General features: G+C 54.5%; 2 protein-coding genes and 1 pseudogene across 5 annotated transcripts; 1 reads left to right on the top strand and 2 right to left on the bottom strand.

Annotated features, from left to right (window-relative positions):
* Window positions 1–7601, bottom strand: LOC111748040 (uncharacterized; annotated as a pseudogene).
* Window positions 7566–10353, top strand: RPS16 (ribosomal protein S16). Its single transcript, XM_003420774.4, has 5 exons — window positions 7566–7687; window positions 7825–7926; window positions 9759–9855; window positions 9961–10008; window positions 10144–10353. Exons 1-5 carry the CDS (start codon window positions 7640–7642, stop codon window positions 10287–10289), a joined length of 441 nt encoding a protein of 146 aa, XP_003420822.1. The 5' UTR covers window positions 7566–7639; the 3' UTR covers window positions 10290–10353.
* On the bottom strand, window positions 7587–25821 carry PLEKHG2 (pleckstrin homology and RhoGEF domain containing G2). Of its 4 annotated transcripts, none has more exons than XR_010323306.1 (18): window positions 24264–24802; window positions 23193–23452; window positions 23013–23113; window positions 22268–22334; window positions 22089–22135; window positions 21763–21913; window positions 20853–20990; window positions 20455–20655; window positions 19816–19908; window positions 19637–19723; window positions 19233–19266; window positions 19041–19142; window positions 18842–18889; window positions 18563–18579; window positions 18167–18346; window positions 17208–18075; window positions 15044–17128; window positions 7587–13665 (listed from the first exon to the last, which is right to left on the bottom strand). XR_010323306.1 is itself a non-coding variant. In XM_064293631.1 (18 exons), exons 2-18 carry the CDS (start codon window positions 24364–24366, stop codon window positions 15486–15488), a joined length of 4140 nt encoding a protein of 1379 aa, XP_064149701.1. In that variant the 5' UTR covers window positions 24367–24391; window positions 25034–25821; the 3' UTR covers window positions 7587–15485. The 4 variants fall into 4 exon arrangements, 3 of the variants coding, with proteins under 3 accessions (XP_064149701.1, XP_064149702.1, XP_064149703.1); XM_064293631.1 differs by adding an exon at window positions 25034–25821 and having other exon boundaries at window positions 7587–17128; window positions 24264–24391; XM_064293632.1 differs by having other exon boundaries at window positions 7587–17128; window positions 24264–24391; window positions 24573–24802.
* Between the last annotated feature and the right edge of the window lie 38 nt (window positions 25822–25859).

The following is a 25859-nucleotide window of genomic DNA, read 5'->3' as shown; positions in this document are numbered from 1 at the left end:
AGAGCAGGGAAAGGCTTCCCCACGCCTCGCCCCACCCTTTCGCTCCCGCCCCCCGTCCGAGGTCAGATTTTTGGGTCCTTCCAGCTTGGAAATCGAACTTGAATATAATGCGCTATTTATTTGTTAGTTCAAGCCGCTAACACGGCGTGCCATGCTGTCAAAAAAAAAAAAAAATGCTGTCAGGAGGCAGGAAATTAGCAAGTAATAACAATAATCAAGAAGACTTCACATGCTTGATTTGCCAGTTGCGGTGGAGTAGACTCCGACTCATAGCGAGCCCGTGTGTTACACAGTAGAACTGAGGTCCGCACGGGTTTTGGGTTGTAATCTTAACAGAAGCAGATCGGCAAGCCTTCTGCAGAGCCGCTCAGTGAGTTCCAATCGCCAACCCCACTGCACGGCCAGGCTTCCCTTTAGGTTAGTAACCAAACCAAAACCCATTGCTGTGGCGTTGATTCCGACTCATAGTGACCCTATAGGACAGACTGGAACTGCCCCTAGGGTTTCCAAGGATGGATTTGAACTGCCAACCTTTTGGTTAGCAGCCAAACACTTAACCACTTCACCACCAGGGCTCCCAAAACTGCTGCATAGGGTTTCCTAGGCTGTGATCTTTACAAGAGTAAATTTCCAGGTCTTCCTCCCGTAGAGTGCCTGGTGGGTTTGAACGGCCAACCCTTCGGTTAGCACCCCAGTGCTTAACCATTACACCACCAGGGCTCCTTTTAGGTTAGTAGTTTAGTGCATTTACGTCACAGAGGTATATACCCCAGTTTGTAGAGGAAGAAATTGAAGCTCAGAAAAATAAGCTAGCTGTAAAGTGACAGACCCAGGACTTCACCCCAAGGTGACCCCCAAAGCTCTTGTTTTTTCCTTGCAGTCTCCCTAAATTCGTTTAAATATGAATTTATGCATCAGTGATTATTTGTCAGACAGGTGGTAAAGAGAACAGATATAAGGGAGAAACAGGAAAAGTTAACCTGCTGGAGGAATAAAAAAAAAAGCTTTTAGAACACATTGCTAAAATTTCTCACATATGCAATGAGACAGCTGGACTCAATTTACAGAAATTTAATATACACATAGTTACACGGGAATGTGGTGTGGCGACAATTGGGGACAGCAGCAGGCTCAGCAGCTCAGCTGCCAGGGAGTGCATATACCACAGGTCCCTTTCGGTATAAGCACACCCATCCCAACCCAACAATCCCAAAATTGAACCTACAATAGAGTGGGGAGGGGCTGGGCACATTGAACAAGACTTGTCCAGAGGCTTTCAACAGCAGCTCTTTACAGCAAGATTCTGCGTAGAGAGTCTGTTGACTGCACGCTGCTGCAGAAAGGTGTTTACTCCAGGAAAGAGCGCAAACGGTCATTTTCCCCCCATGGAAAGTCCTTCCTCAGGCTGTTAGTGGTTCTCAGCTCCCAACTCTGGCAGCACGGTAGAATACTTGGAAAGTGTAAAAAGAGACAGAGAGAGATGCATAATAGCCTCCCAAACTAAAAACAACCTGTCTTAGCCATCTAGTGCTGCTGTAACAGAAATACAAGTGGATGCCTTTAACAGAGAGAAGTTTATTTTCTCACAGCAAAGTAGGCTAAAAGTCCAAATTCAGGGTGTCAGCTCCAGGGGAAGGCTTTCTCTCTCTGTGGGCTCTGGAGGAAGGTCTTTCTCACCAATCTTTCCCTGGGCTAGGAGCTTCTCCGCACAGGAACCCTGGGTCTAAAGGATGCTCTAGGTGCTTCTTTGTGGGTATGAGGTCCCCAACTCTCTGCTCGCTTCCCTTATCTCTTGAGAGATAAAAGGTGGTGCAGGCCACACCCTAGGGAAGCTTCCTTTACAGTGGATCAGGAATGTGACCTGAGTAAGGGTGGTGTTACGATCCCACCCTAATCCTCTTTAACATAAAATTACAGTCACAAAATGGGTGACAGTAACACAGTACTGGGAATCATGGCCCAGCCAAATCGATACACATTGTTGGGAGGACATAATTCAATCCATGACGCAACCCAAGTGTCCTCACGAGGAGAAAAGATAAGCTGTGGTACATCAGTATAATGGAATACTGCTCAGCAAGAAGAGGAACTAACCGATACACAACATCAGTGACTCTCAAAAACATGCTGCACAAAACAAGCCAGACACGAGGGGATGTATGGTATGATCCCATTCGTCTGAAATTCTAGAACAGGAAAAACCAGTCTCTACAAACAGAAAGCAGACTAGTGGGCGTCCAGGGCTGGGATAAGGACTGACTCCATGAGAAAACCTTTTGGGGTGATGGAAACGTCCTATCGGGATTGTGGCAGTGTGTACACGTTAGTCAGAACGTGTTGAAGCGTAGGCTTAAAATGGGTGCGTTTTACTGTATGCAAACTATACCTCAAAAAAGTACAGACCCTCAGGCTCCACCAGAGACCAATTAGCAAAACCTCTGGGCTCAGGCCTTTTATTGTTGTTATTGTCAGGTGCCGTCGAGTCGGTTCCAACTCATAGTAACCCTATGTACAAAAGAATGAAACGCTGCCGGGTCCTGCGCCATCCTCACAATCATTGCTATGCTTGAGCCCATCATTTTAGCTCCCGGACTCTGGCTAACCAAGCTGGGGCCTGGGCATCAGTATTTCTTGAAAGTTCTCCAGATGGTAATTATTTGAAACCAGGGATGTGAGTCACAGAAATTTCCCAGGCCTCAAGGGATGGAGATGAGCTTAGAGGCCACCTGTGCAATGCTCTGTCCTCTCCTGGGAGAAGAGAATCTGAAAGAGAAGGAGATTGGGGGCCAGATGAGGCTAATTGACCTAACCTCCTGCCCCGGAAGGTCAGAGACCTCGGGCTTCAGAGGTTACCTTATTTTCCTCCCTCTCTCCTCTTTTCAAGGAGCCCTGGTAATACAGTGGTTAAGCGCTTGGCTGTTAACCGAAAGGCTGGCTGTTCAAACCCACCAGCCACTCTGCAAGAGAAAGATGTGGCAGTCTGCTTCCATAAAGACTTACAGTCTTAGAAACCCTGTGGGGCAATTCTACCCTGTCCTGTAGTGTCCCTATGAGTCGGAATCGACTCTATGGCAGTGGGTTTGGGTGGTCTCCTCTCTTCCCGGGCTCCAGGTGGGGCTCTCTGGCCTAGAAGGAGAAGGCTTGGGTTTGGGAGTTGAGGCTGGGAGTCAAGTCTCCTCCCACCTCTTCTCACCCAGCCTTTCCTCAGGTACCTGAGAGTCTATCCTCCAAGACTCATGCTGCTGGCAGGTGTCGGGCACAAGCCCCTTGTAATAACTCCAAGAGCTTGGCCAGAAAGAGGGGGATAGGTCTCTGGGGGTGTCTCTCACAGGGTGGGCAAGGGCCCTGGCTGGCCACCCACAGCTGGGACCCGAGAGCATCCAGCAGGCGCTGCAGCCGGAACACAACAATCCCCACGGATGGACTCTCCTCGAACCTAACCACAGACAGCTCCAGCCTGAAGCAGCCTGGAGTCTCAGCAGGACACACCTGTGGGGCCAGAGGGGACTGGAGTCTCTGCAGAAGGCCAATCTGAAATCTCCACCTCCAGAGCGTCTGACAAGTTCCCTAGAGGACGCAAGCGGTTTGCAATAAATTGCTAACCTAAAGGTTGGTGTTTGAACCCGCCCCGAAGAAAGGCCTGGTAATCTGCTTCGGCAGATTATAGCCAAGAAAACCCTATGGAACTCAATTCTACTCTGTAAACACACAGGGTCGCCATGAGTCGGAATCCACCCAACAACAGTGGGTTCAGGGCTTCTGACTTGTGGCCTGGGACAAGCCCCCTCACCTCACTGGGCCTGTTTCCTCCTTTGTAAAACAGGGTTCAGAATAACCCCTACCTTCAGGGCCAACACTAGCCCATAAGGTACCTTTGTACAAGTCAGAAAAAGATCCTTCCTCCTTAAGGCATTTCTAAATGTTGGAAAAAGTGCCATAATGTGCTGATTTTGTTAGAACAAGACACGTCACTGCCATCTTCTGTACAAATCCATAACATCTAGGATGTGAATACTATCCTTGTAGATGTGGGGTCCTTGTGCTGTGTTCAGTCTTCAGGCCCAGACATGGTGGCCCTGTCTATCTCATAGGGTTGGTATGAAAAGAAAATAAACTACAGACCTTAAAGGACTTAGACCAGCACCTGGCACAGGATAAAACCCATTGCCGTCAAGTCGATTCCAACTCATAGGAACCCTATAGGGCAGAGTAGAACTGCCCCAAGGAGTGGCTGGTGGACTTGAACTGCTGACCTTTTGGTTAGCAGCCATTGCTGTTAACTACTGCACCACCACGGCTCCCGGCACAGGGTTAGCACTCCTTAAGCATAGAAGAATTGACGCCTTTGAATTGTGGTGTTGGCGAAGAACATCGAATACACCATGGACTGCCAAAAGAACAAACAAATCTGTCTTGGAAGAAGTACAACCAGAATGCTCCTTAGAAGCAAGGATGGTGAGACTACGTCTCACATACTTTGGGCGTGTTGTCAGGAGGGACTAATCCCTGGAGAAGGACATCATGCTTGGTAAAGTAGAGGGTCAGTGAAAAAGAGGAAGACCCTCAATGAGATGGACTGACACAGTGGCCCCAACCACAGGCTCACGCATAGCAACGATCATGAGGATGGCTCAGGACCGAGCAAGTGTTTCTTTCTGTTGTACATAAGGTCGCTATGAGTCGGAACCGACTTGACGGCACCTGATACCTAAGAAGTGTAGCTGCAATCATCGTCATCATCACTGCTGTTGTTCTGTGCCAATCACTGTTCTAGGTGCTGGAGTCAGCAGTTAACAATGTACCGTCTGTCAAGGCTGGGGCTGAGCAGCCAGAGCAGCCCCGCTGCCTCCTACCTTGAACCCCTAAGCAGACATGCAAGTGAGTTCACAGACTCTAGTGGATTCCTCCTAAACTTCCAGCTTCAGTAAAGAGCTAATAAAACACTCACTGAGAGATCATCTGGGGTGTAGAGCGTGCCATCATTTCTGTTTCCCTACAATTTGGGAGAAGGAGGGAGAATCAGGAATTGGAGAGGGAGAGCCTGACCCTTCCTCAAACGTGTCCCCGCCCCCTCCCCCACTAGCCTGTCCCGGTCTGCTGGATCTCCCCTCCCACCCCTGCCCCTCCTCCTCCTCACCAGAATCGTCTTGATAAAAATCTGAGAGAGCAGAGGGGGGCCCCAGGCCCCCCAAGGGTTGCACTGGCAGGAGGATGGTCCAGAGAGGCCACATGGGCACCCTGCCCTCTCCTAGACTTTTTCCGGCCCTTGGCCCAGGATCCTGGAGGGAGAGGTACAGAGAAAACGAGCAGGTTGGAAGACTGGAATGGGTGGAGGGAACTGCCCCCTGCCTCTCCCTCCAGCTCCACTCGAATCACAGATGTTCAAGGAATGTGCCCTGAGAGGCTGGGGGCGGTGGTAACCCCAGAGTAGACAGAGCTGGGTCAGAGGGCTCCCTGACCCCCGCCCCCAGGCTCAAGAAAGACAGAACACTTAGCAAGGGTGTGGGAGATTGGAGAGTTTGGGACCCTCCCCCTCACCAGGTCCAAGTGGCAGGACAGCATTCGTGGTCTGTCTGTCTCTGTAGCCTAAGATGTGTTTTGTGGGAAAATACCTGTGCTAGCTAGACTTTATCTGTCTGCAGGTGGTATTTGGGGGTCTCTGCTCTCCTTTTTATTTCTGTCTGGTGTCTGGGAATCTTCATGCCTGACTGTATCTGTCTGGTTGCCTTTTCTTTCTTTGGCTGTTGGCCTGACTTTGAGTCCCTGTATTGGGTCGCTATGCGTCGATAATCAACTCAATGGCAGTGGGTTTTTTTTTTTTTTTTTACTGGACTTGTGTTTTCTGGGTCCATCTCTGACTTACCTGATGTCTCTCTTTTTCCTCCTTTTCTCCGTTGAGCCCATCTTCGCCTTTCTCTCTTTCTCCATGTGTGCTTCTCTCTCTCTTGTGCTGCATGTGTGTGTGTCTCTCCCTCCAGGTCTGCCTCTGTAGGCTCCCTTCCTCCCTCCCCCGGTCCCTTTCCCTCTCTCACCCTTTTGCAGCTGGACTGTGGGCTGCAGGTGCCTCCCTTTAGCCTCAGACCTGGCCTCCTCTCTCCACCCTGTCTCCACCATTCAGGCCCAAGGTGAGTTGCCACACCCCTTGGAACCTTGGACCCCAGACCCTGTACTTCCAGACAAACTGAGGCAACCCCAGTCTCCCCTTAGCCCCAAGAGAGGAGCTTCTTGGTTGGGAAGGGTGCATCCTGAGTGGGGCAGGTCTGCTGGGGAACCAGGGGGGCAACCCAATCCTGGGGTTGCTGAGCTCTGTGAAGAGGAGGCCTGGAGAAGAGAGTGATTTGGGGGGAGAGAGTGAAGACATGATTTTGGAGGTTCTGGAAAAAGGTACCTAGCCAGGGGAGGGACCCTGAGTGGCACAGTGGTTAAGAGCTTGGCTGCTATCCAAAAGGTCGGCAGTTCATATCCACCAGCCACTCCCTGGAAACCCAGTGGAGCAGTTCTACTCTGTCCTATAGGGTCACTGTGAGTCAGAATCGACTCGACGGCAATGGGTTTTTAGGGACCCTGAAGAGAGGGCTATCGCAGTGTCTCTGAGAATAAGGTTCCAGGTGAGGAAAATTCCAGACGAGGTACTTGCTGCAAAGAGGAGATTCTGAAGGGAAGGAAATTCTACAGAAAGTAGACTTTGGGGTTCTGAGAGGGAGGAAGATCTTGCGACAGGTCCTGTTGTTGTTAGATGCCTCGAGTTGGTTCTGACTCACAGCGTCCCTACGTAGGACAGGGTGAACCACTGCCCGGTTCTGCGCCAGCTTCACAATCGTTTCTATGCTTGAACCCACTGTTGAAGCCACTGTGCCAATACATCTTGAGCGTCTTCCTCTTTTTTGCTGACCCTCTACTTTAGTGCCTTCCAACTTGAGGGGCTCATCTTCCACACTACATCAGACAATGTTCTGCTGGTATTCATAAGGTTTCCACTGGCTCTTTTCAGAAGTCGATTGTCAGGTCTTTCTTCCTAGTCTTAGTCTGGAAGGGCAGCTGAAACCTGTCTGCCATGGGTGGCCCTGCTGGGTTTGAACACCGATGGCATAGCTTCCAGCATCACAGCAACACGCAAGCTCCTACAGGATGACAAACTGACAGACGTGGGGAGACGGGTTCTGTGAAAGGTGAATTCTAGGGGGAGAGAGGCTTTGAAGAAGGGGGATTCTGGGAGGACGATGTCCAGAGGGACGAAAGATTACCGGGGAGTGTATGGGGGTCTTTAGAGGAGGATGAGAACCGATAATACAGGGATCAGAGAGAGAATATTAAAGCGGCAGAACCGCCGGGGACGAATGAGAGCCGAGGCTGAGCGACAGCTCCGTCTCGCCTCACTTCTTCCTCTGCGTATGTCGCTCTTCAGGCCCCGCCCCTTCCATAGCCAAGACCGCGCCCCTTCCGTTCCCAGGATCCACCTTCCCGCCACTGATCCGAGGCCCCGCCCCCTGGCGTACGTGATCCGTAAAACCTCCTCTGGTTGCGACGTAGCGATCAATGCGCCTGCGCAGATCCTGAAAAGCGGCAGGGTTTTCGCCGCGCCTTCCTTTTTCTGGTTGCATCGCCGCGTGGTGAGGAGCTCTCGTCTACGCCATCGGCCATGCCGTCCAAGGGTCCGTTGCAGTCTGTACAAGTCTTCGGGCGCAAGGTGGATCGGGCGCCCCCTGGGACGGGCCCGGGGAGGCTGGGGTCTGGGAGAGGCCGGTGGGCAGGGGCCTGGAGTCAGCCTGAGAGGTGGGGCCCGGAACTCAAGCGGCCCCGCTCTCTGCCTCTCGCTTTCCGCAGAAGACCGCCACAGCCGTGGCGCACTGCAAGAGGGGCAACGGCCTCATCAAGGTGAACGGACGGCCCCTGGAGATGATCGAGCCGCGCACATTGCAGTACAAGGTGCCGGGATGGAGGTTGGGCGTTTGGGTTGAGTGGAGGGCACTGGGGACGGAAATGATAAAGCCCATTTGGGCTTTGGAGTTTGTGAACCTTGCTGCGGAGGGATCTGGTATTAACGACGGAATGTGAAGGGGCTGAGGCGAGGTCGGAAGGACAGTATTTCGTGATAGAACTAAGCTTGAAATTCAGAAAATGTAGTAAAAGCGGAGTTTAAGAGTGAAAGAGTGGGTGTTGGAGGTGCTTTGAAAATTGTTATTTGGAAGCAGCCCCAGCTGGGAACTGGGTAGCAGGGCGGTACTAGAATTAATGAGGCTAATTTCTTGGAAACTGTGGTGGTGTAGGGGTTAAGTGCTACAGCTGCTAACTAAAAGGTTGGCAGTTTGAATCCACTAGGCGCTCCTGGGAAACTATGGGGCGCTTGTATTCTGTCTTATAGGATCTCTATGAGTCGGAATCGACTTGGCGGCATTGGGTTTGGTTTTTCATATTTTTTTGGTTTAATTTTTTGGTAGTAAGGTAATGAGGGTCGTGTATCTTGTGTACAATTTATCGCTTTTGGCTTGTGGAGAGTAAGCTCCCTAAGGACAGGAATCAATGTTTTGTTTCTGGTAAATCTCAGGTATCTAAAATGGGCTGGAGCTTGTAGATGAGATACTCATTAAGCGTTAAAAGAGTAGGAACCAAATATGGATTTATTTAAATACTTGGTTGTGAAAAGGGTTGTTCTACTTCTTTTCGTTTTCAAGGCCTGGCCCCAAGGCCCAAGTTTATTTGGCTTAAAATGATTTCTGCCTTTCCTAGCCATGTTTCTTGAGGCAAGTCGCTTGGGTTCATCATTTGTAAAATGGAAGTAAATTCTAGCTTGTAGGGCAGTTAGGAGGATAAATTAGATTCGGGGATGGATTAGATTCTGTGGGTAAACTGTTTGGCACGTATGAGAACATATTCTTTTTAAATACATATTTTGGGTAGAAATACGTTGCAACGTCAGTATTAAAGACTTTAATAGGGTAGTGCCTGAGATTACCTTGTCTAACATTTTCAGTATCAGTGTTTTCTTGTTACTGGCTTGTTTATTTGAAGGCTTCGTACACCCACAGCCCTGTGTTGGATATTCAAGATGCAGTGGTGACCCAGACGACCCCAGGCCCTGCCCTTTCAGAGCTCTTAGTCCGGAGGGGGAGACAGACTAGATTCATGAGAAGACACTAATCCAGAGGGGTCAGGGCTGGCGTGGGGGGACCTAAAGGAACCTTCTGACTCAAACCTGGGTGGAGATGGGTCAAGTCGAGCTTCCTATGGGAGGAGACCTAAAACAGGTAAAGCAGAAGGGAGGGGAGAGTATGCCATAGGTTTGTAGCATAATTGTAGTTTTTTTGGAGCTCAGTGTGAGGCTTCACAGGGAATGTATGGAACCTAGAGAAGCCACCTGATGCAGCCCAGGAGTGGCTTTCTCCTCTCAGAGGCAGCCTTGGTGGTCGCACAGATTTTCCTTACTGTTGAACTAAAATGTCAGCGTTCTAAGAACCAGTCTTGAAGATGGGAGCTGTGGGACCCGGAGAGGGACAAACACAGGAAGGACTCCAGCTTGATTTTTTTTCTTTTTTTTTTTCATTTCTTCCCATTTCACCAGTCTTTTACCTGGCTGTTTCAAATCCTCACTGACTCCTTGGCTTCCTAGAGGGGCTCAGGGTGATAATTCATCCCCCTTCCACTAGTACTTTAAGACTGATGACAGAAGCTATGTGGAAGGAAAGGAGGGATTCGTAGTGATGTGGCCCAGCCACCCAGGTTGTGACCCAAAGCCCTGTTCTTTCTCCTTGTTCTTCCAGCTATTAGAGCCTGTTCTGCTTCTGGGCAAAGAACGGTTTGCCGGTGTGGACATCCGCGTCCGTGTGAAGGGTGGCGGTCACGTGGCCCAGATTTATGGTGAGTCCTGGGACCTGGACACTTGGTGGGGGGGGGGGTGGCAAGGCCTAGTCTTTGGCCTTCAGGCAGCTCACATGCCCTTTTTCGTGTGAATCTTTCCCACAGCAATACGCCAGTGCATCTCCAAAGCCTTGGTTGCTTATTACCAGAAATGTAAGCAAGAGTGGGTCCTTCCCATCAGATGGCTTGTGGGGTGGGGGGTGTGTGCAAGTTGAGGACCAGCTCTGGCTTCGGAATTGCAGAAAGTAAGAGGACCTTCCCTGCTCACCTAAACTTTCTCTTCCCCAGATGTGGATGAGGCTTCCAAGAAGGAAATCAAAGATATCCTCATCCAGTATGATCGGACACTGCTAGTGGCTGACCCCCGACGCTGTGAGTCCAAGAAGTTCGGGGGTCCTGGTGCCCGCGCTCGCTACCAGAAATCCTACCGATAACCCACCACGACGAACGGGGTTCACCTTTGGAATAAACAAGGGTTATGGAATTTTAAGGTTCAAAGACTATGCCGTGATCGTCTGTGGGTGCGTCAGGGGGGTCTTTTATTAGACAAAGTGCAGGAAATGCTCTCAGCCCTTACCCAGCCTGGACTTTAGTCTTTTCCAGAAGCCACCACTCAAGTTAGTGTGGAAGGATGGGAACAGGTGGGTCTCACTCTCCTGTGACATCCAGGAGAGCCTAGGGAGCTGGAGGTGGTTCTGGGCTGCTAGTGACTGCAGAGCTGGCTGGGTAGGTGGGGTGCCGTTAGAGGTTTACATGTTTTTTCTTTTTTTTTTTCCTATTCCTTTGTTCTTTTTTTTTTCCCCACAAAGTCTTAACCTTTATTGTGACTTTTTGTCAGTAGAAAAATAAAATTTAATAGTCACACTCTTAGTTATAGGTGATTTAGCACAACGATTTTAAAGAGTGGATGTTCCCTGGTCAGTCACTCAGGAAAACCCCATCTCGATGCACATTCTGTCTGGACAGTTCTGTGATGAAACTGATGTGTGAGGACCATTGTGCAGGTCTGTGTTTACAAAATAGTCATTCCCTCGTGGATTAGCCACTGGACACACCACTTCCTCCCACCATGACTGGGAGGCATTTCTGACTTAGTAGGTTCTTTACAGCCGTTTGGACATCTTTGTTTCCTTTACTTTTATTTTAATGGCACGTCGGAAGAACAGAGGAATTGTGGGCAGTCAGTCATCTTTAACGATAGGAAGACGTAATGAAGAAAGGGAAGTGGAAATGCCCGGTTGAACCTGAAATCTGCGACTGAGGGCCGTGCCTGTGGTTGGCAAGGAGGTTTTCTCTCTGCCAGCCTGCAGTGTGGTTAGCAGGAGGCCCAGTAAGGGGGGAACAGCTTGTAACAGCCATGGCGGGGAGGGAGGCATGTGTGAGTTTAAGAAATCTCCCTCTGACCTCTCTAGTCCAGGCCATGCCAGCCTCCTTTCATTTTTTTTCTCAGTCTTTGTGGCAGTCTTCTTGGTCTGCAGCCCCATTCTTGTTGCCGTTGTTTGCTTCATCCTTCAGGGTGTGACCAGTAACTTCCTGAGGAAAGGCCCTCCCCCGCCATCTTAAAGCAGCTCTGGCTATGCTTAGGGTGGTAGTTTTTCTGTCTTCATCTGCACTAGCCTTGTGCTGTGGCCATCCCAGTAACCACAACCCACTTTCTACCCCCATGGAGCCAGACAGTCGGTGTGGTAGCTGCTGCTGGTGGAGGAGTGGGTCCATAATGACTTGAATGGCAAATCACCTGGTGAGGTTCATGGCGGTCCGTCTGCCTCCACACCAGCTGGGGCAGCCAACCTGGACACCTCACACCTATCCTCCCCCCTGCCAATGGGCTTCTACGTGACTGCACCCATCCCCCCGTGGTGGGGTCCCACGTGATTGCTGAGGGTGTAGGGGAGAATGTGATACCACACTTGAAAGGTGATTAAGAGGAAAGTTTCACAAATTTGGTTTATAGAAGCAGGAACTTGAGCTTGAGTCACTCCGTGCCTATCTAGTTTCCATTTATGTATTTTTTGCAGTATCCAACATGGTAGGCACACGAAGTGCTCCACAGCCACGTGTTGGGCCACATAGATAACAGGACATTCCCACCTTCCAGGACAGTTGTACTGGACAGCAGTGGTGTAGAGCATCCTAAAGAGAGTCTTAACAGCCATAGGTGGGGCTGAAGCATACCAGCTAGGTGCCACGTTAAGAATTGTTAGGTACGTCCTCACACCATCCCTGTGGGGGAGGTGACAGTATACAAGGATTACAAATGAAGAAGCAGGCCTGGGGGCAAGGTCACGTTCTGCGACTCACCAAATGCTATGCTAGAGCTGGAGTTGGAACTCCGGTTAACTACCTTTTAGCTGGCATTAGCCTGAGTGTCCCAGGGAGGGCAGCAGTGTTCCAAGGAGGTAACGGCACTGCTGAGCACCTTCAGCTGCAGCTATAAAGGCAATGGCTTAGACAGGCTGGGGGAAGAGTGAGAAAGGTACTCCTGAGGACGCTGGACCTGGGGCCACGAAGCAGGGGTAGGACTTGGGCAGGGAGTGGAGTTCAGGAGCAGAGAACAGGAAGGGTGTGCTAAAGCAGGCCTGGCACTCGGGCTCTCTGGAGCCCGTTTTAGTGAAGGTCCTGGCGCCCTCCCGGAGGCACAGCTGGGACACATTCGGAGAGGACAAGGGGCTCCTCTCCTTCCCTGCTCCAGGCCTTGGAGGAGATAGCCCTTTTCTTCCTCCCTGCCGCCTCCTTGAATGCCGGGAATTCTGGCGCCGCTGGGAGCCCAGGCCAGGCTGGGAACTTCCCTTCAGCCAGGAATGTGCAGCTGGGGCGGAGGAGGCAAAGGCCAGCTCCAGTGACCCGACGGCCCTGGGGAGTCTGGGGACACCCCAGCCGCTGGGGGCCTCAGGCCCTGGTGCACAGTGGGCGTTCTACAGGTTGAAGGCTGGTGTAGAGCTTGGTCCGGCGCCAGCTCAATGGTCATCGATACACTTGAGCCCACCGCTGTGGCCATTTTGTTGACCCCGGGAAGTAATGAGTGAATAAAAGCTACAGTCGACATTCACCAGCCCAGGCTTTGGACCAGCTACCCGGCTAATTACCAGGATCACGTGGGGCTGTTAGAGGGTCAAGCTGTAAACCTCACGTGGGCAGGGAAGTGCTCCCCCTCGTGCCCCCAGCAGCAAAAATAATACTGGTACAGTAGGGCATTCGGCACATAAATGAGAGCACAGGCTTGAGCTAGGCTGTGAGTTCAAATCCTAGCTCTGCCCCTTCCTAGCTGTGTGACTTATCCTTATGCCTCAGTTTCCTCATCTCTGAAATAAAAGCCACCCTCGCTTGCTGTTTAGGAATGTTGTGAAGATTGAATCAGTTCATATCAAGAGACTGTAAAACTTGTATGCAGCTAGGACCAGGGCTTTGAACTCGTTTATTCCGGTTTGATCCCCTGCTGAAAACTTGCGTTTCCACCCCAGGTACACTGAGTCAGAATCTACATTTCAACACGATCCCCAGGTGATTCTTAGGTATAAGAAAATTTGAGAACACTTCTCTACTAGTGGAGCCCTGGTGGCACAGTAGTTAAGAGCTCGGCTACTAACCCAAGGGTTTGCAGTTCAAATCCACCAGCCAGTCCTTGGAAACCATATGGGGCAGCTCTATTATGTGCTGTAGGGTCCTATGAGTCAGAATTGACTGCAAAGAGTTTGGTTTTGGGCTCCACTTAGCGGTCCTCAGAGTTGGTCCCTAACCAGCAGCATTAACATCCCCTGGAACTTGTTAGAAATGCAGACTCTCCAACTTGGGACAAACCAGTTTGAAGCCCTGGTTGAAAAAAAAAAAAAAAAAACAGTTTGAAGCCCTTTTAGTAGTCAGTAAATGCAAGCTTTTTTGCTTTTGTTAACTGATTGCTAAAAATTCAGATTCTTAGACCCCTGGCCTAGATGTTCTGATCCAGTAGGTTAGGGCTAAATCCTGGAATCTGCTTTTAACAAGTGTTCTTTGTGAGTGAGAGGGTCATTCCTGCTGAGCCTTTACAATGATCCTGAGGCAGGTACACTGTCCTCATTTTACAACTGAGAAAACAGGCTCAAAGGCGGGGGGGGGGGGTCACACACCAAGTCAGTGGGAAAGACAGGGCTTGAACTAACTCAGAATGTACCCTTTTAGCCATGCCTCCGTGGTGTCCCACAGAATTCCAGGGAAGATTAAATGAAATAATATGCTAAAACACAAGGAGCCCCGGGGGCGCAGCAGTGAAGTGTTCAGCTGCTGACTGGAAGGCTGGCGGTTTGAAATAACCAGCTGTTCCACAGAAAGATGGGGCAGTCTGCTTCCATAAAGATTTAGTCTTGGAAACCCTGTGGGGCAGTCCTACTCTGTCCTATAGGGTCACTGAAAGTGGGGGTTGACTGAAGGGCAAGGGAGGTTGTTTTGGTATGCTAAAGCACAAAGGGTTAAGGGTTTGATGAAAGAACCTAATATTATTGCCAAGGAAACTGCTTAAATTATGCTTCCCACTGGTGGTACCACTGCTGGAAGGAGGGGCAGAAGGATCCTAATATAAAAGCCCTTTGTCCCCATGACCTGAATTTTTCAGGGGAAGTAGGGAGACGCACATTGAGGCATTGTAGAAGTTCCCAAACTGGAAAGAGGGTGTGAAGGGATCTGATGTGTGTGGGTGGGCACAAGAATTGGGATATTCATGAAGATGGGGGTGGAGAGTGGTTGCCAAGAGAAATCAGACAGCTGTGGGACAGACATTCCTCAGAGCGCCAAACCTGATGAGCCCTAGTGCTAGCAAGGGACTGTCTGAAATCCCACTTAAGAGGCATGGATAGAGGTAGAAATAGTTGAGTGGGTTGACGGATGGATGGGTGACTAGACAGGATGGATGTACAGATGGACTTGGAGGAATGGAGAAGATTGGATGGAGGAGACGGACAGGTGGGATAACAGACGGACATAAGGAGGAACGGAGGCTAGATGGGTGGGCAGGGTGGTGGATGTGTTGTGGATGAATAAAGCAGAAAAGACAGGATAAACAAGATGGAAGAGATAGGTGGGTGAGAGGAATGCAAACATGGATGGACACAAGCTGGCCAAACTGCTAAGGGAATGAACTCATAGGGGGACGACTTGGAGCAAGACCTAACTTGGGGTCCCCAGATGGGCATCAAGGAGTTTATTAAAAAAAACCCACCAAACCCGTTGCCGTGGATTCTGACTCAGCGACCCTATGAGTCGGCGGTTTATAAGCCTCCTGAAATCACACACCCAACTGCAGTAGGTTTAGTTGCCAATGCTTCTCCAAGGGGTTTGAGATTCCTCCGATTTTCACAACCACTGATTTTGTGCCGCATCCGACCTTCCCATTCATGGTTTTCTGTCATCCCACACTGCCTCCGGCATGGTAAGACATATAATTTCATATTAATTAACACAATACTTGGGACATCCCCTTCCCCACCCAGGTTGAGTGTCACCGTAAGTAATAAGGGCCATTTGCCAAAGCAGGTCCCAGGAGGTGGAAAGCTGCAGCAAGTTTTAGGCCTGCGTTCAGTGTCTGAATTTCTGAGTGGAGTTCTGGGGGTCTGTCACTTCCGGTTGAAGTCCTCGCTTTTCGGGATGTCCGACGTCCTGGCTCACAGGTGGAAAGGGGCATCAGGAGTTCCCTGGGCCCTTCGAGGGCCCACAGATTTCTGGGTGGGGGCCAAAAGAGCAGGGTGGTTCAACCTGACCTGGGCCTTGGCTGGCCGCAGCCGTCCCCCACCCCCAACGTGGATGCTGACCGTGGTGGCATAGCTGAGTCGCCTGGCTGGGGGTGGCGGGGGCTGGGGCTGGGGTGGTGGTGAAGGTGCCCGTGATGTGGGGGCAGAGGAGGACCAGGGGCCCCTGGAGGCTGGGGGAGCCTCTCCCCCAGGCCCCTGCCGCCGAGCCAGGCTCTGGCTGATGTATGAGGCTGCCAGGTATCTTGACAGGGCAGCTGCACTGGGGCCCAGGAGTTGACGGGTGGGGGGTGGGGGACTCTGGGGTGGGGTCAAGTCCTCAGACTCTGACCTGGCAACATGAGAGACCGAGTGGCCTCCTGGCTTGGACAAAACCGTGGTGGTCTGAACTGGGGTGGGTGACAGGCCCGAAAAGTCTTGTGAGCCCCCTTGCTCAGGCAAAGGTGTGGCAGCTGGAACATGGATGTTTGTAAGGCTTCTCTGTTCCACCAGAGGCGTGAGTTTTTGGATCTGGAGGTCTATAAGGCTATGCTCCCGCAGCAAAGATCCAACATCTGGGCTCCGAACATCTGAGAGGCCTCCCTGCTTGGGCAAAAGTGTGAGGGCTTGCACCTGGATGTCGGTGAGGATTTGTGGCTGGGGCGGAGTTGTGGCAGCTAGAACCTGAATGTCTGAGGGGTCTTGGGGCAAAGGCGACAGACCACTGGCTAGGATCTTGCAGTCCAGCTGGCCTCCATCTGCAGGTACAGGTGTGGTGCCTGATACCCGAATGTCTGGGAGGTCTTGTGGCAAAGACCATGGAGCGCTGGCTGGGATCTGGTGGTCCAGGTGGCCTCCATCTGCAGGCACAGGTGTGGTACTTGGCACTAGAATGTCTGTGAGGTCATGTGGCAAAGGTAGTGGGGTACTGGCTGGGATCTGATCAATCCGGCCACTCCCATAACTAAGCAAAGGATTGATGGTTTGGATCTGAACATCCCTGGAGCCTCCTTCCTTTGTTAATGGGGGGCTGGGGGGGCTCTGGCTGTCTAGGTGGGCTTCTTGCCTGGGCACGGTGGCTGGAACCATGACATCACAGCAACTTCCCTGTTTGGACAAAGCTGGGGGGGCTGGAACTTGGAGATCTACGTGGTGTCCTTGCTCAGGAAGAAAGATGGCAGACAGACCCTGTCTATCCAGGTGGTGTCTTGGCTCAGGAAAAAGAGTGGTGGCTGGATCTTCTACTTCCAGGAGGCCTTCTTGATCAGGCAAAGTTGTAACAGCTGGAGCCTGGATGTCTGGGGGGCCTTCCTGCTTGGGCTGCAGTGTGGTGGCCGGAACCTGGACATCTTGAAGGCCTCCTTGCTCAGGCAAAGGGGTAGTAACTGGGCTGCCCAGATAGTCCTGCTTAGGCAAATTTGAAACACTTGGACCCTGGGCATCCAGGCAGGCTGCCTGTTTAGACAAAGGTGTGGCAGCTTGAAGCTGGGTAGCAGGGCCCAGCGGGACAGATTCCTGGGCACAGATGAACGGGAAGGGCAGCTCGCATACCCGTACGTGTCCAAATGCAGGCAGGGGCCCTGTAGGCAAACAGAGAATGGAGTCAGGGCCGATGCCACAGCTTGGGCCACCTCTACCAACCACACGCCTGGACCTCACCTGGCTCAGCCTGCTCGTGAAGCAGGCAAGGGGATGCCTGGGGCTGGGCCAGAACCCGTGGCCGGCGGCGGGGGGCATTGGTGGACGCCCGTGTCTCAGCCCGCTGCATCTGCTGGATCCGCTCGCTGTAGAGCCGGGCCAGCTCGCGCACTCGGGAGGCAGCCCTCTCTGCACTTGGGGCTCCCATCTTCCCACTCCTGCTGCCTCCAGCCAGATCCGAATCTTCCAGGATTAGCAGTGGCTCTGGGAAGCCTGGCTGGGCCAGCTGCCCCTGCTCCAAGGCCTGCCAGGCGCTCCGGATTTCTGAGCAAGAGCGGAGCTCCAGCTCATCGGGGAATCCCTGACCTCCAGCGACATCCTTGGGCATGAACTCTGAGAAGGCTACCCCTTCTTCATCCTCCTCCTGCCCTGTCCGGCTTCCGGAGGATGGGTGTCTCAGTTTTCTGGGATTGCTTCCAGGGAACAGTTCTCTCCTAGTGGCCAGAGGCTCACAAGGAAGGGCCGGAGTGCTGGGAGGACTGGCAATGTCAGGGGTGTTAGCTATGGCTGGAAGGCAAGGCATTTCAAAGACACTGGAAATGTCGGGGAGACTGGGAAGGCGGGGAACTTGGGGAATTTCAGGAAGGCTGGGAATGTCAGGAATTTGGAGAAGGCTGGGAATGTCGACAGTCTCAGCCACACTGGAGCTTTCAAGCCCCTCCAGGACGTGGAGCGGGGAAGGTTCTCGTTCATCCACCTCCAGCTCCCCCTCCTCCTCTGAGGAGTCCCGGCTGGGCAAGGCTTGGAATTCAAGGATGTCGGTGTCGGCTGGCACCTGAGAGTCTCCGGGGAACTCGGGAATGTCGTGGGGGGATGTCTGCAGTGGGCACTGGGAAGAGGCCCAGGTATCAGGGGGGTGGGCCACCTGGTCCCTGGTCTGAGCCCCATCCCAGCGTGCAGTGATGGGAACACCAGCTCACCCCCGGGTCCCGAAGGCCTCTCTGGTTCAGTAGCTCCAGGATTTCTTCAGTGATGGAGGTCCCAGAAGGGTCAAGGGGGGGTGGTCTGGCATCCTCCAGGTCCTCAGAGGGTCCAGAAGCTGGAACTGGTGGAGGCTGAGACTCTGAGGAGGGGTACACCTCCCCCTCACTGCCAGCATGCTGTGGGGAGGAAAAGGGATGAGGGCAAGAACCGAGAGTATCCTGTTCCCCGTCTCTCAGACCCAGGGGTCCGGGCCCCAGGCCCTCCTCCCTCAGATGCAGGAATCTAAGCCCCAGCCCTTTTCTTCTTCAAACTCAAGATTTTGGAACTCAAGCCCCCTCCAGTCCCTTCCTCCATCAGACCCAGGAGTCTCCTGGGCCCAGAATATTTCTTACCTTGAGTCTGGGCTTAGCTGGGGACGGAGAGATGAGAAAGAAAAAGGGTAATAGGCAGAAAAAAGTTATTTCTTATAACTGATGAGCTGCCCCCATCATGCCTCCCCCCACCCCAGGCATCCCCTGGGGAGAGACAGACACAGGCTGGGCTGGAGCAGTCACTGACCAATCTGGAGACATGACAAAGGGCTCTTTGCGGGCTCTGGGGTGAGGACACGGTGTGTCAGGCCTACATCCCACCCCAGCCCCTGGTTTACTTTTGAGGTGGTGGGCACTCACCAGACTGCCTGCGGCTATGGCGGGTTGTAGAGGGTCCTGGGGAGGGAGCTGTGGGAGAGGCAGGGTCAGGCCCGTGTTATGAACCCAGCTCCAGGGTCAGGGCAGTCAGGGCTTCTCTCCCAGGACTCAGGATATAATTCCTGAATCCTAGGAAAGAAGTGGACCAGAGGACTGGGACTCAGGGTCCCATCTCATTTACCTGTGTTTCTCCGTCCAGGGGTGAAGTTTTTAGCATCTCGAGGTCGGGGAGACCCAAGTGGGGGTGTCAGGGGCTCTGGGATGAGCTTACTTTTGGGAGCACCTATGGGGAGAGTGTGGGGCTAACAGTACATTTTCCTCTACAAACAATGCCTCTATTTCCACATTGCCCAACCCAAGGCCGCCAACTCACAATGTAGGCTGTTTTCAAGGAGAACTTGCTTTGCCTGAAAGAGACAAGGATAAGGGCTGAGGGGGCCCTAGGCTCTGAGCACCACTTGGGAGGGACGGCAGTCCTGAGTCCCAGGCCCAGGTGTTATCTACATGGCCAGTTATCCCCACCCTACATAGCAAGTGTCTTACTCCCTCAGGTGAGGAAATCGAGGTCCAGAGCCCAGGGAGGTAAAGTTACTCGCCCAAGGTCACAAAGCAAGGACATGGTGGAGCTGGGATTCAAACCCAGGCAGCCTGACCTGCTGCATATGTACTTTGTACTATCACACTACAAGAGAGTTCTCTTGTACCCAGAGGGGCTTCTAGGATTACAGGGGAGTGATCAGTGCAGAGGGGGGCCCCCAGCTGTGGCACAGGTCTTACCTTGGCAGGAATGGAGGCAGGGTGGTTCTCAAAGAAGAGGCGCTGGAGACAGTGAACCCACAGCCTCTTCTCCTCTTGGTTCTTGGCCTAGAAGGGAGGGAGGCGGAGTCAGAGAGCCAGGCATGAGGCCAGGCCGGGGCTGGGGGAGCCCTGACTGCCCAGCCCCACCCTGTGCTCACCTGGAACAGGTGCCTGTGCTTGGGAATGGTCAGGTCCGACACCTTGAACCCTAGAGGGTCACGAGCGCTCTCACTCACACTCAAGTTGCAGCACTGGATGTGGGGGCAAAGAAGGGGGGGAGCTCAGAGGCCTGACTCTGCCATGCAGCCCTTGCAGCTATATCTGGGCCCCGTGAGGTTGTATGGAAGAACCCCGTTCCCCTGCTGACCCTCCCCCCGAGGCTGGGCAATGCTCTCCCTCACAGCCCCTCTCACCCTCATCTGGAGCTCCTTTGTAGCTCTCGGGGCTCCTTCCCTCCTCTCCCCTAACTCCCCAACCCTGCCAGACCTCATCCCTCCCTAATAAGCCTTGCTCCCTACCCTCGGGCTAAGGAAAACGGGACCTGTTTAAACCAGGTCGCTCCTCTCGGTAGGCCCCAGCCTACAAAAACCAAACTCAAACCCATTGCTGTGACTCAATTCCAACTCATAGCGATTCTATAGAACAGAGTAGAACTGCCCCATAGGGTCTCCAAGGAACAGCTGGTGGATTCAAACTGCTGACTTTTTTGGTTGACAGCCATCCTTAGGTACGTGTGTACAGCAATACAGACCATAACCGGTAGGTATGTTCTAGCCCCGTCCCATCCCTGAACTCACAAAGATGTGGCCCTTGTAGGTATATTCCGGCCCCCGGCGCTTGGTCACGAGCAGCATCCGTGAGAACAGGAAGAGCAGCCGCTCACCCCCTCGCAGCCGGGGGCCGCCACCTCCACCACCTCGGAACGCACCCTCCAGCACCAGCTCCCCGAAAGCACTGAGCTCCGGGCCAGTCCAGCCACCCAGTCGCCGCTGCACTTCCTGCCAGGACCCCGCCAGGTATGCCAGGCACAGGGGCACACACAGGTGGGCGGCACACGCATGCCAAGATGGGGGGTTCAGCACAGGGATGTGTCATCCAAGGCACCCTCCGAGGCTGCCTTGGAAGCACCCACCCCCACGAAAGCCCCCTTGCCCGAGCCCCTCCAGCCAGCCGGCCCACCCCACCCTGAGGCCACCTGGAGGCGCGCAGCGTGCTCCTGCTTGCGCTTCATGTCGTTGATGTACCAGGCAACCGCTGTCATGGACACGATAGCCTCCTCCACCATCTCGCGGCCCCTGGCGTCTGGGCCCTCTGCCCAGTGCTTGCCAAGCTCCTGCCAGGTGGCCACCAGGAGCCATGGGAGGGAAGCAAAAATGAGAGGGGGAGAATGAGAGAACAGCAGTGATTGGAAACAGGGAAATACACAGGTAGGGGCAGAGATGGCGGGAGACACACAGAGAGAGAGACGAGATGGAGAAACAGACAGAAACTAAGAGGGACACAGAGATGGAGAGAAAGAGTGATGGAGAAACAGAGAAATAGACACAGATAGCAAGAGACATAAAGATGGAGACACGGGAAGGAGAAAGACAGAGATGGAAAGACACAAAAAAAGAGATATTGGGACACAGATATGGAGAGAGACACAGAGACAGATGCAGAGACACAGAGAGAAAAAAGAGACACAGATATAAATGAAGAGAAACAGAGATATACACAAATAGTGATGGAGAGAAGGGCACTGAAAGAGGTGGAAAAACACACAGAAATGGAACGACGGAAAGAGAAATAGAGGTAGACACAGAGAGAGACAGAGACACAGAAAGAGAGATGTAGAGACACTGAGAGACACAGACGCAGAGACAGAAACTGAAATCAGCTGGTACCGCCCCCACTGCCAGCAAGACCCTTTGCCAAACACTGGCCCAGTTTTCAGGGACCAGCGGCCTCCCCACCTGCTCAGTCTGGCACAGAAAGCCAGAGGATGCTCCCGAGGCCGTGCCCCCAGGGCTGGCCCAGGACGTGGCGTCCACCCCAGACGCACCCAGGTCACCCCCCGGATCAGGCCCTGCCCCCCCAGCCAGCCCCCAGGGGCTGCCCCTGACCTGCAGCAGCAGGTGGTACTTCAGGATGCGCTGAACGGGTTTGAGGAGAAAGCTCTGCAGAGGCAGCGAGTGGCGGAGCTGGGCCTGGCGCTGCTGCAGCCACAGGGCCGCTGGCGGAGACAGAGCCAGCTCCCGAAGCAGGGCCAGGGAGCTGGGGGCACAGCACAGGTCAGGGTGGCAGCAGGGAGGGAGCGCAGGGCTGGGCGGGGGCGGGAGCGGCCAGGGATCGGGCAGAGTCGGGGTCTGGCATGGGAAGGAGCTGGATGGGCCGTGGGGCGGGGGCACATCAGTCCCCAGGGGCCCAGCAGGTGCTCCTTTCCCTTCACCTTGGGTAATTCATGCAGTACAGCGTGTAGATGTCAAAATCCTCACTCTGCGGGTGACATGGGAGTCAGGTCAGGCAGGCCCTGGGCCCGGGTGCCCTGTGACTCCCCCAGGCTGGCTCAGGTGTGCCCTGCCCCAGCCCCATCTCCGAGACCTTCTTTGCCCTCTGCTCCCCACTCACCCTCTGCACGAAGCACTCCGCAATGCCCCCCGCACTGCTGCTGCCTTCCAGGTCCTCCAGGAGCTCGCTATGGGGAGAGGCGAGGGTGAGGGCAGCCCTGTCCCCAGGACTCTCCCACCCCCGCACAGGATAGCTCCAAGAGGCAGACGTCCCAATAGTCCCCTGGGACTGGGACCTGCTCAGGCTTTGTCCTGGGACACCTGAAATCCTGTCACAGCCCTCATAACTGGCATGAGCCTGGGGGTGGCAGTCAAGACCCAGAGCGGGGCCTCACGACCTTAAGATCAAGCCATGACCCTGAAATCTTGTCCCTATTCTCAGACCTACAGTAAACCAAAAACCCTTTTAAGACACCGAGAAGGGTCAGGGCCTTTGGGCCCCGTCCTCCTCCTCAGCACGGTGACCCAGTGCCCAGGTCTGCCTAGGACTGAGGGGTTTCCTGGAACGAAACACTTTGAGTGCCAATGCTAGGAAAGTCCCAGGCACACTGAGACAAGTTGTTCACCCGAATCCTCACTCTCTCATGTTCTTCGGGTCCCAGATGATTCCTGGCAATCCCAGACGGAGATCCGCCCTGATGTCTGCAACCTCAGACTCCCATGCACCCCGCGCCCCCACCACTCTGGACCCTCACAATCATCAGGACCCCTGCCTGCCGGCATTGACAGCACAAATATGTTCCAGGACGGGATGCTATGGCACTCAGCTCCCCACCCCACTGGCCAGCACCCCGCCTGCCCCTGACCTGCTAAACTCGTAGATGTCCTCAATGTTGGCAAACAGCGTGCCCACCTGCTCCACACTCAGGCCCAGGGCCCCGCCGTCCAGCAGAGGGCCCAGGTAGTCCTGTAAGAATGGCTTGGGTTACAGGGGCCAACAGCCTGGCCTGGATCCCCACTTGCCCTCGAGTGCCTGACCATCTCACCTCCACGATGCTGCGGAGGTCTCGGACGTAGGCCCGCTCAGTCTCCACGATCTCGCGGGCCACACGCTCCAGCCGTGAGGGTTTCACTAAACCCGTAGTTCCCACAGGTGACAGATGCAGGCGGATGGGGGGCTCCGGAAGGGGCTCTGGCCTGGATGCTGAGCAGGCTGGGGCAGGCCCTGGAGCCGGGTCCCCCTCAGAGCCCACAGTGCTCAGGGATGTGGCACTCCCGGAGCCTCGGGAGGAGGCCATGGTGGTGGCTGTGAGGGCGTGGAGCAGGGGGTCAAGGGTCTCCCTCACTGCCCACCTCCCACAGCCCTTCATGCACTCAGCCCCCACACTTACCCATGCCTGGTGAACATTCCTCCCATGGACTCCCCTTCTCCTCCCTACCCCACTGTCCTGCTTTGGACCAGTCCTATCCTCTCCCACCAGAGTTCCTGACCAATCAGCTTCCTGGGCTAGAGGTATCTGCTCTCTCCTGTCTAATCCCCCTTCATGGGTCAGCCAAGGTGATCTTTATTAATCTGCTCTCTGACCCTGTCACTCCCACAAGTAAAACCCTTTCAAGCTCTCAGGATGAAATCCAAACTCCTCAGATCCACAGAGCCCTCACAATGCGGCCATTATGAGCCTTTCAGCCTGCTCTCGTCCCGCGGCCACACTTCTTACACTCCAGGTTCCAGTCACACTCAATCTCAGTTACTTAAACAAGCATGCTTCTCTCGTCTCTGTGTCTTTGCATATACTGTTCCTCCGGTGTGGAACACCCTTTCTTGCGTTGGCCCAACTCACTCCTTCTAATCTTTCGGTTCTCAGTTTAGACGCCCCCTTCTCCAGGAAGTCTTCCCTGACTTCCCAGGATGGATCAGGTGCTTCTAGGCTCCCACAAACCCCAAGGTTTTCCCCTACACACTCTTCTGGGGGCTTCCCCCTCTGGCTCCCCACCACACTTAGTGCTCTGTGTGTTCATCACCCAGCACTGGGCCTGTCACAGAGGGTGGGGGGGTCCCACGTCTCGAATGAAGGAATGAATGCCTAGCAGGCTCCACCCCTGCCTTGCCCACTCACCTGATCGGGTCTCACACACAGCTGCACAGTCACACACGTCTCCTCTGCTGCTACACCCAAGGCTGGTGCTGGACTTGGACAGTCCGTGGGCTCCCTCAGGCATGGCTGAGCGCGCTCAGAGCAGCGTCCTGCAGAAAGATCCCCTGTTTGGATATTGGGACCCCCCCATCACCCAAGCTTCCTGGATTGAGGGCTGGGAATCTAATCCTGGAAAGGGCCCCTGGGTGTAACTAACTGGGGAGACCCAGGCAGAGCGACAGAGAGAGGCGAACAGGTAGGGATAACAGAAAGAGAGGGAAAAGTTCAGACCGAGTTAAGACAGCAAAGGAGTGGAGAAGCCCGGAGTTCCACCGCGGCCCCAGGCAGAGCGGCAGGAGGCTCAAGGACCCTGGGAACGTCTGGACTCTGGCTGGAGCGGAGGGTGAGGGGCAGGGCTGGGAAAAGCCGTGGGCGGGAGGCCGCGGGGTCCCAAGGGAAGGCGGAGGAGGCTGGGGGACCGGATGCCAGGGTCCGGCAGACAGGCGGCTCCCTCCCCCGCCGAGGGCTGCGCGCAGGGGCGCCGTCCCCGAGCCCTCGACCCCCCCTCCAGCCGGCCTCCGCGGTCCCATCAGCAGCCCAGCGGCCAGCCTCCCCAGCGCCTCCCGGCGCCCCTCCGGCCCCCAGCTCCCGCCGGCGCCTCGGCCCACCCCCGCCGGCACGCCCCCTCATTGTTCAGCGGCCGCGGCGCCGCCCCCTCCCCCAGCCCGCCGGGCCCCTCGCCTCCCCCTCACCTCCCCGGAGCCTCCAGCCCCGGCCCGAGGCCGCCCGGTTCCTATCCGGCCGTAACGCGGTCCCCGCGGAGGCGCGGAGCCGGGATGCCGGGTCTCTGCGACCCGGGGGCGTGAACTTGGGGCTCGCCGGTTCCGGGAACCCGAATCCGCAGTCCGGGAACCGGAGTGGAGGGCCCGGCGGTGCGAATTTCTTGGTCCTCTAGATGGGGGATGCGGGAGCCTCGACTCCGAAGTCTCAGATGGGGCGCTGGGGACCCAAATTCCTGGGTCTGCTGGGTACAGCCGGGGGCGCCCGGATTCCTGAGTTCCCCAACTCTCGAAGCGGGGGCTTAAACCACCTCCCGGCGGGAGCGCAGGGGAGGTCCCAAATTCCTGGGTCCCCTTGAAGTGAAGGGCTTTGCGGCCCAAGACAGGTTGCTTGGGGTGCTAGGGGTCTGGATCCCGAGTTCCTACAACCTGGTGGTCTTGGGTTCAGATTTCTGGGAACCTCTGACGGGAATCCGCGCTCCAGGGTCCAGGATCCTGATCTTCAAACGAGGGTACGGGAGGCTTGGCCTTTAGGGTCCCGCGGGACTGACATCCCCGGACGCCCGGCTCCTCCAGGAGGGGGCGCTGGGGGCCTAGATATTCGGGGTCCTCCAGCCTAGGCGCGGGGGCCCGGACTTCGGGGTCTCTCAGGAGGCGGTGCAGAAATTGCGGACGCCGGGGTCCGTGACTCTGGGCGGCTCGGGGCTCCTGCAGCGACAGCGGCGCCACATCTGGGGCGGGAGAGTCCGGCTCCAGCTGTGGGGCGGGGGGCGGTCGCCTGGGGCTCCCCCTCCCCGCT

Source organism: Loxodonta africana, chromosome 11 (assembly GCF_030014295.1).
Source record: "Loxodonta africana isolate mLoxAfr1 chromosome 11, mLoxAfr1.hap2, whole genome shotgun sequence".
Lineage (NCBI taxonomy): Eukaryota > Metazoa > Chordata > Mammalia > Proboscidea > Elephantidae > Loxodonta > Loxodonta africana.
The sequence above is the reverse complement of the archived record's forward strand: the minus strand, read 5'-3'. Positions and strand labels throughout refer to the sequence as shown.